Here is a 15029-nt window from a genome sequence, read left to right as displayed (position 1 = left end):
TATACTCGCGTATAAGCCGAGTTTTTCAGCACCAAAAATGTGCTGAAAAAGTCGACCTCGGCTTATACGCGAGTCAGACAGCAAATGCGCAGAGTCACCATTGCACAAGCAACACAATTGCTCAGACAGGCTAAGTAAGTACCGTAAGCATGATTTCTTACCTGCCCACATCACGTCCCCCCTCCCTAGTCTCCACGTCACTGGATACGGAAGGAGAGAGACCGGACTGACAGTCCCTGCCTGTATCCCCTCCCACATTCTTCAATACTCCGTGCGTGTGTGAATAGCAGGCTCAAGGCACGGGCGATCACATTTATGAGCGGGGGGGCTTTCCCCCTCCCTCAGTAGCTGCGCTGTCAGCAATAATAATGGTTTAACCCTGCAAACACCGTCTGATTTGTAAGTAGCTTTTTTTTTTGACCTTTGGCTTACTCTCACTGGGATGTAATTTGTGCTTTTTCTCAGACTGAAGTTTTTACGGCTCAGCACCACTTCCTGTGCTAAAGTATTTACTGTGTCAGGAACGTATCTGTCATTATTAGCCGATCGTTGAAACACTCCATTATTGTCTGGCAGTGATATAGCTTGTATGCAACATAATCTGGAATGTTTACTGCAAGAAGTGGACATTTGTGATCAGCGTGCAGGTGTATTGCAGTGTTAGATGGCATTGCTTATTTATTTTTGTCCTGTATTTCTGCTTATACCATTGCTATGGAAAAAAAAATCACAAATCTTTCAGAGAACTAACTGTGCTCGTCTTCAGCATGTATTGCTATTTAGTTGGGGAGCATTCTGTCCCAGTGGCTTCACAGATCCTATCTGATCCCTATTATAAGCAGCATTCCTGCCCTGCTTTATGGCAGCTGAGATTCTAGCTAGCGTATCTGTATAACAGAGCATTCTCTCCCAGTGGCTGCACAAATCCTATCTGATCCCCATTGTAAGCAGCAGTCCTGTCCTGCTTTATGGCAGCTGAGATTCTAGCTATCTGTTATTTAGAGAAATTTTGGGAAAATTACCAGTAGCTGCTGCATTTCTCACCCTAGGCTTATACGCGAGTCAATAAGTTTTCCCAGTTTTTGTAGGTAAAATTAGGTACCTCGGCTTATACACGGGTCGGCTTATACACGAGTATATACGGTATATATTCATTACACACTTTCTATGGTGTTTAAGTTATTTGTGTATTTATTGCTATTGAAAGCATTGTCTTTCTGTCCCTCTCTGTTAGACAAGTAATTTCATCGCTTCTTACGCAGATGTGTAAATGGTCCTTAGAATAGAATATCTGCAAAAAGTGTATAGTTTTTATGATTTATAATCTTGTATTCTTTCAATGCACTTTCCATTGTGATATTCACAATAAATGCATACATTCATGTATTATGATTCTGTTAAATAGAAAATCTGGACACTTACCGGCACAGCTATCTCATGGTTGTTCTTTAGCTTCCCCAGGATTGTATAACCATCTGCTGTGATTTTTCCTTGTGGCACCAAAGTGAACGTATCAACTTTAATACAGTCAATATACAGGGTGAGTTTTGTCTTTTCCACGCTGAAAAGACAAAACTTTGTGAAATTTATTGTTAAATAGGAAGGGAAGATTGGGAAAGGTAACAGTATGGGTTTTCCCATCTGTTGCCTTGTATACAAATTCCAGAGCCTTTTTTGGGCCATTGAAATTGATCGCAGCCTGTTGTTTTCCATTAGAGTCTACAATTTGCCAGACACTCCAGTATCTGTTCTGTGTGCCATCCCTCACGCGGAAGGTAAACATGAACGAATATACCTCTGATAATCCACTGGCGTAGATGTATCTGCAAGGTACACAATGACATGACATGGTCCATTTGCTCTCATTTCTAGCTCTGTGCCTTAAGTGCAAAGGCTGAGACAACCTGTTATTAAAGGAGAAGGAAAGGCTAAAACTAAGTAAGCTTTATCAGAAAGGTCTATATAAATACACCAGTAATGAGTCCTCTGCCAAAAGAAACACCACATTTAGTTCCTTCTATTGTGTACACATGGGCTTCTGTATCAAACTTCCTGTTTTCAGCATAAACCTCCAGGACAGGGCTTGAGAATGCTCAGTTTGCTCCTCTCCCCCTCCCATCCCTGCTGTAATCTGAGCCCAGAGCTATGAGTGAGCAGGGAGAGTCTCAGGCAGGAAGTGATGTCACACCAAGCTTATATGGCAGCTTCTATCCTAAACAAACAGAGACATTTTCTAGAGCTGTTTACTCAGGTATGGTAAAGCATTCTGCAGAATAAATATAGCGCTCTAGCTTGCACTATTGTGGCTAATCTGTTGGAGCTTTCCTTCTCCTTTAAATGTACAGTACTACATCTTAATAAAAATCCCTGACACATTATGTTGACATTATGGCATGACAAGTGATGACGAAAAATTTGCGAATTTCCTGCAAAATTTGCAAACTTCGCGAAACGGTCATAAATATGCGGGAAAATTGTGAAATCTTAAAGTTTCACAAAAAAATCATGAAATTCGGACATTTTCATGAAAAAATTATGAAAATCAGAAATTGACGCCCGCGTCCAAGCTGACGCTGACGTTAAAGTCAATGGGCGTCTGAATAGTGTTGACGCATTTCGATTTTCACATGAGCAACTTTTTGGACGCGCTTAATCACATCCATCCAAATCCTATTTATGAAGGTACTTGGATATATACATGCTTCTCTACCCTTATAGCTTGCATGGCTGCTTCTCTTTAAAGAATAAGGTGCAAAGTGCAGAGTACACTGGTGCACCAGCACTGGTCACAATGTGTATTCCATGCTAGAGCAAGTTTACATGCAGAGTCCATGTGCCCTCAGTTTGTAAATAAGCCCTATAGTCTGTGGGAGAAATCAGTAGTGTAGAAAGGCATCAGTGCAGGACATGTGCAATGTAGTGAAAGTCAGATATACAGTGAAACACATACATTCTCATTTACTCCAGCCCTGGGAATAGAAGTGGAAGAGCATTACTGGTACAGGTCAGTCCTTTACTAACAAAATGACACTTTATAGCTGTACTAGCAAAAACCTATATGTACTAGGCCAACTCACGCAGTGATTAATGGAACATATAGGTATTAGGTAATAGGTCTAATGAACACTTTTACTGACTGTAAACTGGGCTGCTTTCCAGTCCCTTCTCAGCTTCTCAGGCCTGCTCATACATGCTGGCAGTGTGACAGAAAAAAAACAATATAAAAATAGGCTCAATGAATCAATGTGCCTTTGGCAGTAATCACCACAATATATTTACTTGAGAAATTATGCTCAGTTGTCTGTTGCTATTTCTTTTGTGGAATCATTTCAATGCCCTGTCTGGCCACTGGCTCACTGTATGCATGTCATGTCTTCCCATTGTGCCATCTCTACTGCACCACAGGCAGTTGCTTTTCTGGCCTTTGAAAAGGTCAGTATGAAAAATACCACTTGTAAGGCTAGATAGAAATAAACAGAGAAGCAAGTCCATACATCAGTGGGGACTTCATACAGTAGTTTTATTTTGTTTTAAAGACAAACAACATGCTGAAATTCTAAATTATTTGTGCAAACACATAAAGCAATTCACATGCTTATTTGTGCTTTAAAAATTCATGTCAGCACAACATTCTTTTCTCATGTATTAAAGATGTTGTTCACCTTCCAAACACGCTTTTCAGTTCAGTTGTTTTCAAGTTGTTCACCATAAACAAAGACTTTTTCAATTACTTTCCATCTTTTATTTTTTACAGTTTTACCAACATTTAAGTTTAAAGTTTAATTTTCGTGTCTCCAGTGTCTCAGTCTGGCAGCTCAATGATCCAAGAGCATCTAAACTGTTACAATTTGCTACATTTAGTTGATACAATTAGTTGTTAGATTTTTCAGCAGTATTTGTGAAATATTAGCAACTACTGTATCAATTCTAACAGCTGCCTTTCATGAAACTCAGAGAATCTGCTCAGCAGGGACAAAGATAACAAATGTAAATGTATCAAATTAGAACACATAAAGTGTTGGCACAACAAATAGAACGTAATTGGAAAAGTTTTTATGAATATTCTAAACTCTTATTTCAGCACCACACCATGTGAACAGTTCATGCAATATTCTTATCATCCATTAGATGGCAGCATAGAACTGAAATGGCTTGGAAAGAAACATTTTTAGTATTTTTTAAGCAAGCAATGTAAATATCCACTCCTTTAATTATCTTTTATGGTCTGATGATTTGAAAGCATCTTAAATGAAATGAATACAACATTCATATACACTCTATAACTAGGTATTTTGCATATAAAAGGGACATAATGTGCCATACCTTTATGTAGCTTGTTTGATGGTAATGATAAAACTGTATTTTGAATTAGTGCCCTTTTTGCAGCAACTATGGAATATTAAGTATGATACTGAAAAATAATTTATTCTGATAAGGCCATTGACACTTTGCTGTGCTGTTGGTCAGTTGTAAATACTAGGTTAATTTTAGGGATGTCATTATAAACTGATGCCAGCATACAGGTATACATTAGATCAATAGTCAATATGGGTTATTTGTGCTTGCATTTTGATGCAAATAGGTTGTTACTAAAATGTTTGTAGTGAGGAAGGAATGATTCCAGCACTCAGGGCCGGATTTCATGAGGGTGCATGGAGGCTGGCGTCCTCCATCGCCCCCTTACACTCATTTGCAGGAAGCATGTCGCCCCTTAATTTGTGCCACCTTTGTGCCCTGGGCCATGTGAGCTGTACCTATTGATGAAGCAAGCTGAGGGAACCCTGGAACTACAGTACCAACACATTCAAGGTAGTGGCATCTCCAAAGTTTCCTAGCTTCAATAGGTGCACTAGAGGAGGACAACAGAGAAGGAGGGACAGATGCATTGATGTTGATGCAAATGTATGGAAGTGCAAGGAGAGTGTTTGGATGTACTTTAATTAATAGCACATACTGTAGGTGCAAAGCTTGTGTTCATTTAGCTTGAGGGCACTTGCTCTTATACAGGTTGTAGTAAAGTAAAAGTTTAGTGACACCTTATAGAACAGTACAATGCTCCTTGAGCCTAATATTATATACTGAGAATGTATCATTTACGTATATATCTCTAAATGTACCTTGTCTGAATCCTGAAATCAACATTGGTGCCTAACTAATAGGCCACTTGGAATGGAGATGTGCCCACAACAGTTTTAATAGCTCCCACAGAAGCAGCTCGATCGATCTGGAACTTAGAAATCAGGTCAAACCCTGGAATAAGGACAAAGAAGTCCAAATCAGTAGGCGATCAGTTAAGTTTAATTTAGTTTGAATTCACCACAATAGGTGGAAATAATCAGTTGGCTAAACAGATGGGTACAATGTATTGAATAGCTAGCCAGGACATTTGTTTATTGTTCTGAAAGTGAATGAATGAAAAGTTCCCATGAGGAATATTGGTTCATTCAATATTCAATTGAGAGGCATAAGAGCAAAAACATTTAAAATAAAAGGTAGCAAGCAATTTGTTCCATAATATGAATATTTGCACCTGTGATTGGCCGGGCCTGTAATAGTTAAATATTTATGTTTGAATATATTTGTTTCCAGGCAAAAAAAATTTTTTTTTCCACTCTAAGTAGCCTCTACAAAATGCTCATTAACATGCAAAGAGTGGCCAAATGTGGATTTTAGAAATGAAGCAACACTAACAGAATATAAAAGCTCCTGTGTATGCCTCTCCAATACTACTCACATGTAATTTAGCTAGTCTCCCCTTGCTCTATTCACTACAAGCCAAAGACTTTGCCTGGGATTCCTAATCATAAACTAAGCAGCCTTTTGTGTTGGTGGCTAACATGCACTTAGCTATATGCATTAAATTGCTGGTGGTTATACCCACAATGTAATAACAAACTGTTGTTTGATATGGTGTTGCATTGTTCTCTGTATATTTGTACTGTAAGTAGATTCCCAACTCACCCGGAAGATCATCTTGCTCCTCCATAATAGGTAGGCACTTGTGCTGCACATGGTTGAACTTTATGTTAAATGGGAATCCTAATGTAAAAGGTTAACATATATATCATGGAAATTGCACATAAAATGTTTTTTCCTTTACATCTAAAGTTCATAATAAATGTATGATGACACGAACAGATGTGCAAAACCAGAACCAGGGCAAAAGAGTTTGGTGGGCCCAAAAGTATTTCAGGAGGGCTTGGTGGAACAGTTTTAGAGGGAATCTCTAAGAAGACCCCAGTTGTTTCTGAATTGCAAGTTCCAGCTATCCTGATAACTACAACAGAAGGTTGTAGTTCAACAAAATTATATTGTATACTGTAATTTATACGTTTAGTTATTATAGCACAATAATAAGAGGTTTGACCTCGCTATGTGTAGGGGACCCTGGCAACTTGGGCCAGGGCAGACGCATTCATTACCCTGACGAGTAGCAATATATATTATTCTATATGACTTTAGTGGACCTTGGCATGACCAGTGATTCTACTGCAGAGCCAGATATTATCATCGGTACTGTCTCTATATTATGGTATTGAGTTCTATTGCTTTGTTGTATTGTCAATATGCTGTTATGCCATGTACGCAGGGTATAAACTTATACTCATTCATAAAACTAAAATATAAGGAGAGAAAAAAAAAGGTGCAACACTATTTTGTGCATTTTATTCCCCCTACTATATCCCATATCAGCCATATGTTTTTCTTATGTTTGTTTTTGTATGACCCCTATGTATGTAATTACCCTGCCCTGCAGTTGTCTCTTGAAAGGGAAGCAAATTCACTCAGCACTCTATACTTGAAAATCCGTAGCTTAAGATTCCATGTACCCACTTCCCCAGTTTAGTTATGAGCCCCTCTGCAATCTCCTTGGTTTGCAATTGAATAATACCATGTAAATATTAGAGAGGTAAATGCACTGTATAGGTATGGGACCTGTTATCCAGAATGTTCAGAACTTGGAGTTTTCTGTATAATGGATCTTTCTTTAGTTTGGAACTACATGCCTTAAATCTACTAGAAATCATGTCAACATTAAATTACCCCAATAGGTTCCAACAAAGAGATTAGATCTTAGTTAGATCTTAGCTTGGATCAAATACAAGGTACTGTTATATTATTACAGAGAAAAATAATTTTTAAATATTTGGATTATTTGGATAAAATGGAGTCTATGGGAGACGGTCTTTCCATTATTCAGAGCTTTCCGGATCCCAAACCTGTACTATTAAAGAAGTAGTTCAACTTTAGATTAACATTTTGAGATGTCTTATTCTTAGCAACATTTCAGCTTGCCTTTTTTATTTGCCTTTCTCTTCTGCCTCTTTCCAACTTTCAAATGGGGGTCACTGACCCAGCAGCCAAAATAACAAAATAATACTTTTCTGATCATCTCCTATACATATTCCAGTCCCCCATTCACTGCCTAGTTCTCAGGGTAAATTGGACCCTAGCAACCAGATAATTCCAACCTGCAGAAATGCTGAATAAAAAGCTAAAAAATTAAACTAAAATATGAAAAATGAAGACCAGTTGCATTTTATCTACATTGTCTACATCAGGGGTGTCCAACCTTTTGGCTTCCCTGGGCCACATTGGAAGAAGAAAAATTTTCTGGAGCCACACTCGAAATACACACAAACACTAACTTTTGATTTATTTTATTGTAAAAGTAAAAAAAAAGAGGGTATCATAAGCCTAGTGGGATTTTTGTCATTGTGTTTAAGAAACAAATGTAGTAATATCTGGTTGAATGGAAGTAGCTGCAATTCTGAGTGAATTCTCAAGGTGCTCATCAGATAATTTGGTTCTAATTTTACTCTTAGTGTGTTCATTCTTGAAAAAAGTTGCTCACAACTGTAGGCGCTGCATATAACCCTAGCATAGCGGGCGATACCGCTGAAGAATGCTTACCTGCCTTTGTAAGTAACCGAACGCTCACTTGTTAACCGCTTTTTCTGCTCAAGGAAGCCACATACTGCACACCCCATGTAAAATTTAAAGCACATATGCACACAATTAGCGTCGGATACATAAGCTCTCTGTGTGCGACATTGCAACATGACGTTTCCTGGATTGGCGGATGTTCAAGCTGGGCCGCATTCATATCCATCCTGGGCCGCATGCATACATCATAATAAAAGTTAATTTCGAAGGTGAAAAGTTTAATTCAGCTAATGTGAACCAACCCCACAAAGGCATGCTGCAGAGAACTGAGCGAGTTACAGTAGTTAGGTCTTTCCCATGTTTATTGCCCCTGCATTGGCGGGAAATCATATAGAATTGAGGGTTTGCTGTAAGATGGCTGTGGTTTATTTACATTTACAAGGAATAGAGAGGGGAGATCAAATAAATGACCACCTTAATCTAAACGCTCTGCCTCTCTGAATGCAGCTGCTGTGAGGAGGAAAAATAAACATTTTCATTTACAAACAAGTTCAATAAGGTCCAGAGACTTTTTGGAAAATGTTACTCAGGTCTGGTTTTTTTTAGAGGAAATGTATCTGAGTTGTGGGATCTGGGCAAAGCACCTAATAGCACACAGAGAGTTCTTTCTGCCCAGCACCCTCGTCTGCAAAGGCCTTTCCTTTTAATAACATTTGCTGTGCAAACACCTCTGAGCCCCATCTGACATGAGCTGTATTTGCAATTAAATATGATACAGGTTTTGGCAGAAGTCCAGCTATCCAGGATCAAAGGGTGATTCATGCCAAAGCTGTTCGAATGCATCTTGTAGTGGTCGCTAGTTATGTAGGAACCACACATCACCTTGTAGAGGAGCTGTTAAAGAAAATGAATGAAGCCTACCACCACTGGAATAATAGGCATATTGCAATGCAACACAGAGGTTACAGTCCCTGAACAGACACTTACAATTTTACATCCATTGTTGTCTACCATCATATCCCTTTCCCTGGCTCTTGCGTAACACTCATGTATACACAAAACAAAGAAGGAGGACTAATCCATACTGCATACTAACCAGCTACTAGACACACCCATACACCAGCACTTGATCTTAACTTCATCATTGATCATCATAAACACCTTATTAACATAATGTCCAATAGCAAAACAGTAGCGCTTATCATTAGATTTATCAGATGCCACTTATTAGTTTGTAAGATCTATGGGGCAAGAATTATGCATGAATAGTATTGCATATAATAGGTAGAACCTATGTTAACTGACACTCAAGAAGATAGTATAACTTGCAGGGCACAGAGAGTTAAGAAAGGAATCTTCACTAGGGATCATATATTAATATGTTCCACTAATATACCCAGCTGTATCTTTTTAAAGGTCCCTCCCCCTTGTGTTTCTGTCTCTTCTGTCTCATAGATTGTAAACTCTTCAGAAAAGGAGCACTTTGCAACTGTTGGTTTGAAACTACAGGTAGGGGACCTGTTATCCAGAATGCTCAGGACCTGGGGTTTTCTGGATAAGAGATCTTTCCGTAATTTGGCTCTCCATCCTTAAAGTGATACCGACACTAAAAATTTTCTTTTCAAATTATTAATGTACATATAAAAGTTACCTATAGGTCATGTTGATCAGTTTTTTGCTGATAGTTCTGCTCATAGGCAGCAGATGTTTTTCTTTGCGGGGGGGGGGCAGCCAGAGGGAAGATATGCAAAATGTTTAAGCCATGCCCACTGTTTGTGCCACTCCCACATTTATAAACACTAATTAAATACCCACCAATAATGAAGCATGTCTTAACGCAGCAACCCATGGACATTAAACAGTATGAGATTCTAGCACCCCAAACACATTAATAGACAGTTATAGTCAATAAGTGCATTATACAGTTAGTGGAAGGGGGCACTAACAGTCAAGCACATTATACAGTAAGAGACAGCTGATACCAATAACCCAAGCTCATTGCACAGTAAGATTCAGCCAGGGTTGATTTGCCAATACTGGGCATTTTTGCACCTGGGCAGTATCCCATAGCAACCAGTTAGTGATTAGCTTCTGTTTAGACAGCCTCAGTGGAATAATAACTGCAAAAATCTGGTTGCTACAGGATACTGCACAAGTGCTTATTTGCTCAGTTTTGATAAAGGAGTTCCAGTGAGCAACAACATCCCAGCCACGTTATATATAATGAGACTAAGTTGTGTTTACTAGCATACTAATAAATTATATACAGAAATGTTTGGTAGGTACTGAAAATTGGCATTTCAAATCATTATATGCAAAGAAAGACAGTTGGCATTGGTGCCCTGTACATGTTATGCCCCATCTAAAGAAACAAGATATCTACAGTTTTCTAAGGAGGAGAGAGGGAGAACAAAAGAAGATGGGATATTGTGATACAATTTGCAATTGGTTATGTTTTATTATTTGTGGGTTGTGAGTTATTTAACTTGCAGCTCTCCAGGTTGCAATTTCAGCAATACAGTTACACACTACACTAATTGTACCCGGTTTGTGTTAATGCTTGGTGTTCACTTGCTATATTAACAAACAGATATCAGAACAATGCAATACAAAGCTGACTTCCTTTTTTGTATCATGTTATCTTCACCCTATTCCTAATTATCAAATCTAGCAGGCAGCCATGTCACTTACTTGTGTAATGTTCCATTGTTGCAGACACCAAAGGTACCAGCAAGCTGTATATGTACAGGGCAAGTGGAGCTTTCCTGTTAAAAACACAGTTTTAATAAACATTTTTTTTGCTTTTACTCTCTAGATGTACTAAAACAAAGCAAATAGACACTTGTACTATATTAGTCCCTAGCTTCCTGTTTAGCATGCTATATAACTGCAGCAATCTGCTAAAGCGCATACGCTTACTTCTATCACAGTGTAACTTTTATTTTCTTCCCTTTTTCTTACAGAGAAGGTTACTCAGCAGCTTCACAAATATGAGTTTATATAAACGTTTGCAGATAGAGTGTGCCTGATTGCAGCATCAGTTATGTGGACCCAGGATGCACACCAGAACAGACAAAGATGCGCTCCATTGTTTTCTATGCACATGATTTCAGAGAGGATGCTGACTCCAGAATTGCTCCAGCTGGAAACTTGTCATTTGTTGCTTTAATACTTTTATCATTTCTAAATAAGTTTGTATCTTAAATACATTGAGTGAAGAATAAAATGACATGGTCTCCCTTCTTGATACACACAAAACTATGCTGGCTGCACTGGGATGCACAGTAAAGTTACATCCTAATTAAGATTTGATAATAAAACAGTCTGTGCAATAACTAAATATCCCGTAAGGTTTATAATGCATTTTGGAAAAATATCACAGATGAGTTGTAAGGCTATTTAGAATAGACATAAAGTAGTTCTTAAACTTATTTAACTTGTTTATTGCTATCTGCACCATCTTATTCAGAGCAAAGGATTCTGCAAACTTACCAAATGCCCTTCATGGTTGTCTTCTGCTTGTCATCCAAACCCTAATATCATACCTCTAGGCACTAGGATTCTGAGAGAGCATCTAATTATTTATATGGTGTACAGTTCTCCAGCATTATTCCTGCCAATAAGAAGAGGCTTAGTTAGCATGGGACTCCACCTTTCAGCTGTGTATGTGTATACAGTATGCCAGTGTTTGCATGGGCTGGGTCACAGAGAGGCTCACAGGGATTTGGCAAAAGAAACTCAAGTACAGGGTGGGACGGAGAAATGAAATTACATTGCAGAGATGTTTAGTATTGGGAACTTTCAGGAGGAAACAGCAGTCCTTATGTGTTACAGGTAAGTTGCAGGACTTGTAGAATTCTGTTTGAAATAAAATGAGATATACAGCAAGTGGTCTTTATACTTTAATTTAAAAGTACTTTGCCTAGATTTCCTTATACACCTACAAAAGGTTGACTGGTCCTCAGCCTGCCTTTTGATTGATTGTTCTCATTAAAGACTGTGCTTTTTTTATTTATTTACAGGGAAGTCGTTTAGGAATTGAAATGGGCAACGCATAACACGTTTCAAAGAGCCGCAGAGAAATAATTGGAAATAGCTTACCCTTTTTAACCTGTGGTGCTTCGTGGGTGCGAAACATCATCAAACATAGCATTAAAAGGCTATAACCTTTTAACGGAGATCATCTGGGGTTTTTCATTTTACAGTCACTATTAAAATTAATAAACGTGTTAAACAATTAGTGATCATACTAAGCTGATAAATAGCATTTTATATGTAACAACCCGAAGCTGAATTAAATTTTTGCTGTGCATCAGCCTTTGCCTGAAAGTTTCATGTGTTTATTTATTCTAGTGTACCAGCACTGCACAACAGTCAGGAAATAAAGCAGCAGCCTTAAGTGCTCTGGAAAGTAATGCTGTTCTTTATAACACTGATATACATTGCTACATAACTAGAATGGCAGCTACCAAAATAAATACACTGCACAGTGCTTGCTTTCGGATAAGTGTTTATTGTGTGTATTGCCAAATAGAAATAAATCCGCTTCATAAACAAGCTTATACACTGCAACATTTAAGGGCAGGTTAGGCTACAATAAATCCACAGTGTTTTGCGGAAAAAAAAAAATCTTTGTCCTGGATAACATCATTAAACATTTTGGCTCTGTTGCTTTTGTAATGCAATGTGACCACAATTACTGAAGGTCACTGAACTCCAAGATGAAGCACAAAGACCTACATCACAACTATAGGCAATGCTGTATTCATTCCTTTGGCACCACTCCTCACCTAACCTGATCTCTTAAAGGAACAGTAACATCTTAATATAAGTTTTTTAAAGGAATGACAATATAATGTCCTGCATTGTTAAAACTGATATGTTAACTACCGAACATCTGCCATAATCTATATAAACAAGCTACTGTGTAACTATGGGGGCAGCCATTTAATCACAGGATAAATAAGGAATAACTGATAAGCACTGTAGAATCCCATTTTATACTATAGATTTCAAGCCAGCTGAGCATTCTAGACAAACTCTCATGCACGCTTTGTGGGTGAAAAGAGCCCAGACTAGGGGTAGTTCCAGCCCTGACAGAGCTTATCTGTTATCCGATGTGCAGCCTGTGCCTTTTCTCTTTTTTCAGGTTTGAATGGCGTTCTCCATGGCTACACAGCAGATTGTTTATATAAACTATAGTAGAGTTGAGCAACAGTACATTTTATTTTAATTACTTCAAAACATTTTCTTTTTGGGGGGGGGGGGGTTAATATTCCTTTAACATGTATGTCATTTAGACAAGCAAGTTGGGCAGCTCTGTCAAAGGATGCAGAGGGAAGCAAGATCCCAGACACAAGTATGTTTTAAATGAGCAGCAATCGGGGTGCTTTTGCACCCCAGTATAGTTACTTAGTTAGATTGGGTTGAAAAAGACCAAAGTCCATGAAGTTGAACCCCTCCAAATAAATCCCAGCATCCTTACATACACACACTCCTAGTGTTGCCACCCGGCCGGTAAAACACTGGCCAATGCCGGGGCCGGTATTACAAATTTACCAGCAATGTAGCTGCCGGTACATTTGTAATACACCTAAAAAAGCCCTTGGCCTGCCCCCAGCCTGCTCAAAACTAACCTTTTTCCTGGGCTTCTTGCCAAACGTGTGCATTGGCTCCGCCCCCTTTGGTGTCACGACCCGCCCAGCCAATAGCACATCATGGCCCGCCCCTTCAGAGGCACAACCCGCCCCCTTTAGCGTCACAACCAGCCCTTTTAACCCCGCCCCCTCCACCTGCCGGTTAAGATTTTAAAAGGTGGCAACCCTAACTCCCACTGAACCCTCCAGAGTCCATACACTCACATAAACTATATATACCCATACACTTACTATAGATTTTAGTATCACAATAGCCTTGGATATTATGCTTATCCAAGAAATCATTCAAGCCACTCTAAAAAGGCATTAAAAGAGAAATAAAGGTTAAAACTAAGTAAGCCTTATCAGAAAGGTCCACCTAAATATACCAGTAAACCCTCAAAGTAGTGCTGCTCTGAGTTCTCTGTCAAAAGAAGCACTGCATTTCTTTCCTTCTATTGTATACACATGGACTTCTGTATCAGACTTCCTGCCTGCAGTTTAAACCTCCATGCCCTGGGCGTGAGCATGCTCAATTTGCTCCTCTCCCCCTTTCTCTGCTGTAATCTCAACTAGAGATATAAGTTAGCAGGGAGAGACTCAGGCAGGAAGTGATGCAACACTAAGCTAATACTGCAGCTGCTATCCTAATCAAACAGAGCTTCTAGAGCTTTTTTCTCAGGTGCGGTGAAACATTCTACAGAATATATATAGCATTCTAGGTTGCACTATTGCAGCTAATATATTGGCAATAAAATGTAAGAACTGCTCAATTTAAAAGAATAGATTGCATTTCATCCTGCAATCTCCTGTGGTAAAATGACTGCACTGGAAGGCAGAAAAAAACTGCGTGAAAGAGACATAAGGGTTTGTAGCCCAATGTAAACAACATGCTGTGCCTGAAAGTGCTTGGTAAATATTGTGTTATACCAAGATAATAGAAATGATTTCCTTTTCTAAAAATACTGTATGTACATGGTACACTGTCTGAGCTATATGCTACATGGTAAGTATAATAGAAAGAAGAAAAAATCAATAGTATTCTGCAAAACATGATTATAACTGTTACTGTAATCAAACGTGAGTGTCCATTAAAACAGTCACTATCTTTTAGCTTCTAAAGCTAATCCTCTTAATACGTTACCATGCAAACATGTGTTTCACCTGGTCATATGAAAACTTCTCACTGAATAAACACAAAGGATAATTATAGGTCAGGAGGAATCCAGACATTCACCTGTAAGATGTAACTATTTGCGAGTTAAGTGTCCTTAAAGTGCACATGTTGGGCAAAAATATTATCCCCAGCCAAAGGTGCAGGCTTATAGAGCCTGCACTCCAGTTGGAGGTAACAGTAGTTTGTTTGCCCCCCGTCATCGCTAGGCCACCCACACCTGGAGGGAGCTTCTAGTACGAGTGGCCATGTTGGGGCACATGCATAAAGAGCGAGTGCTGATATTTGTTCATAATGCGCATGACGTCAGTATCACCTTTGCGCATGCGATC

The 15029-nt window shown here is 38.8% G+C and overlaps 1 protein-coding gene across 1 annotated transcript in view; it reads right to left on the bottom strand.

The window, feature by feature from the left end:
• col9a1-b (collagen, type IX, alpha 1) overlaps positions 1–13026 on the bottom strand; it is an 83346-nt gene extending 70320 nt beyond the window's left edge. Inside the window, exons 1-5 of the mRNA XM_041564694.1 lie at positions 11380–13026; positions 10579–10652; positions 5962–6039; positions 5118–5250; positions 1423–1823 (exon numbers count right to left, since the gene is read on the bottom strand). Of these exons, the coding sequence (XP_041420628.1) occupies positions 1423–1713 (291 nt within the window). The 5' untranslated portion in view covers positions 1714–1823; positions 5118–5250; positions 5962–6039; positions 10579–10652; positions 11380–13026. The remainder of the gene's footprint in view (positions 1–1422; positions 1824–5117; positions 5251–5961; positions 6040–10578; positions 10653–11379) is intronic.
• Positions 13027–15029: the final 2003 nt, after the last annotated feature.

Source organism: Xenopus laevis, chromosome 5S (assembly GCF_017654675.1).
Source record: "Xenopus laevis strain J_2021 chromosome 5S, Xenopus_laevis_v10.1, whole genome shotgun sequence".
In the NCBI taxonomy this organism is placed as follows: domain Eukaryota; kingdom Metazoa; phylum Chordata; class Amphibia; order Anura; family Pipidae; genus Xenopus; species Xenopus laevis.
Note: the sequence above shows the minus strand (reverse complement) of the source record. Positions and strands in the feature narration are given on the sequence as shown.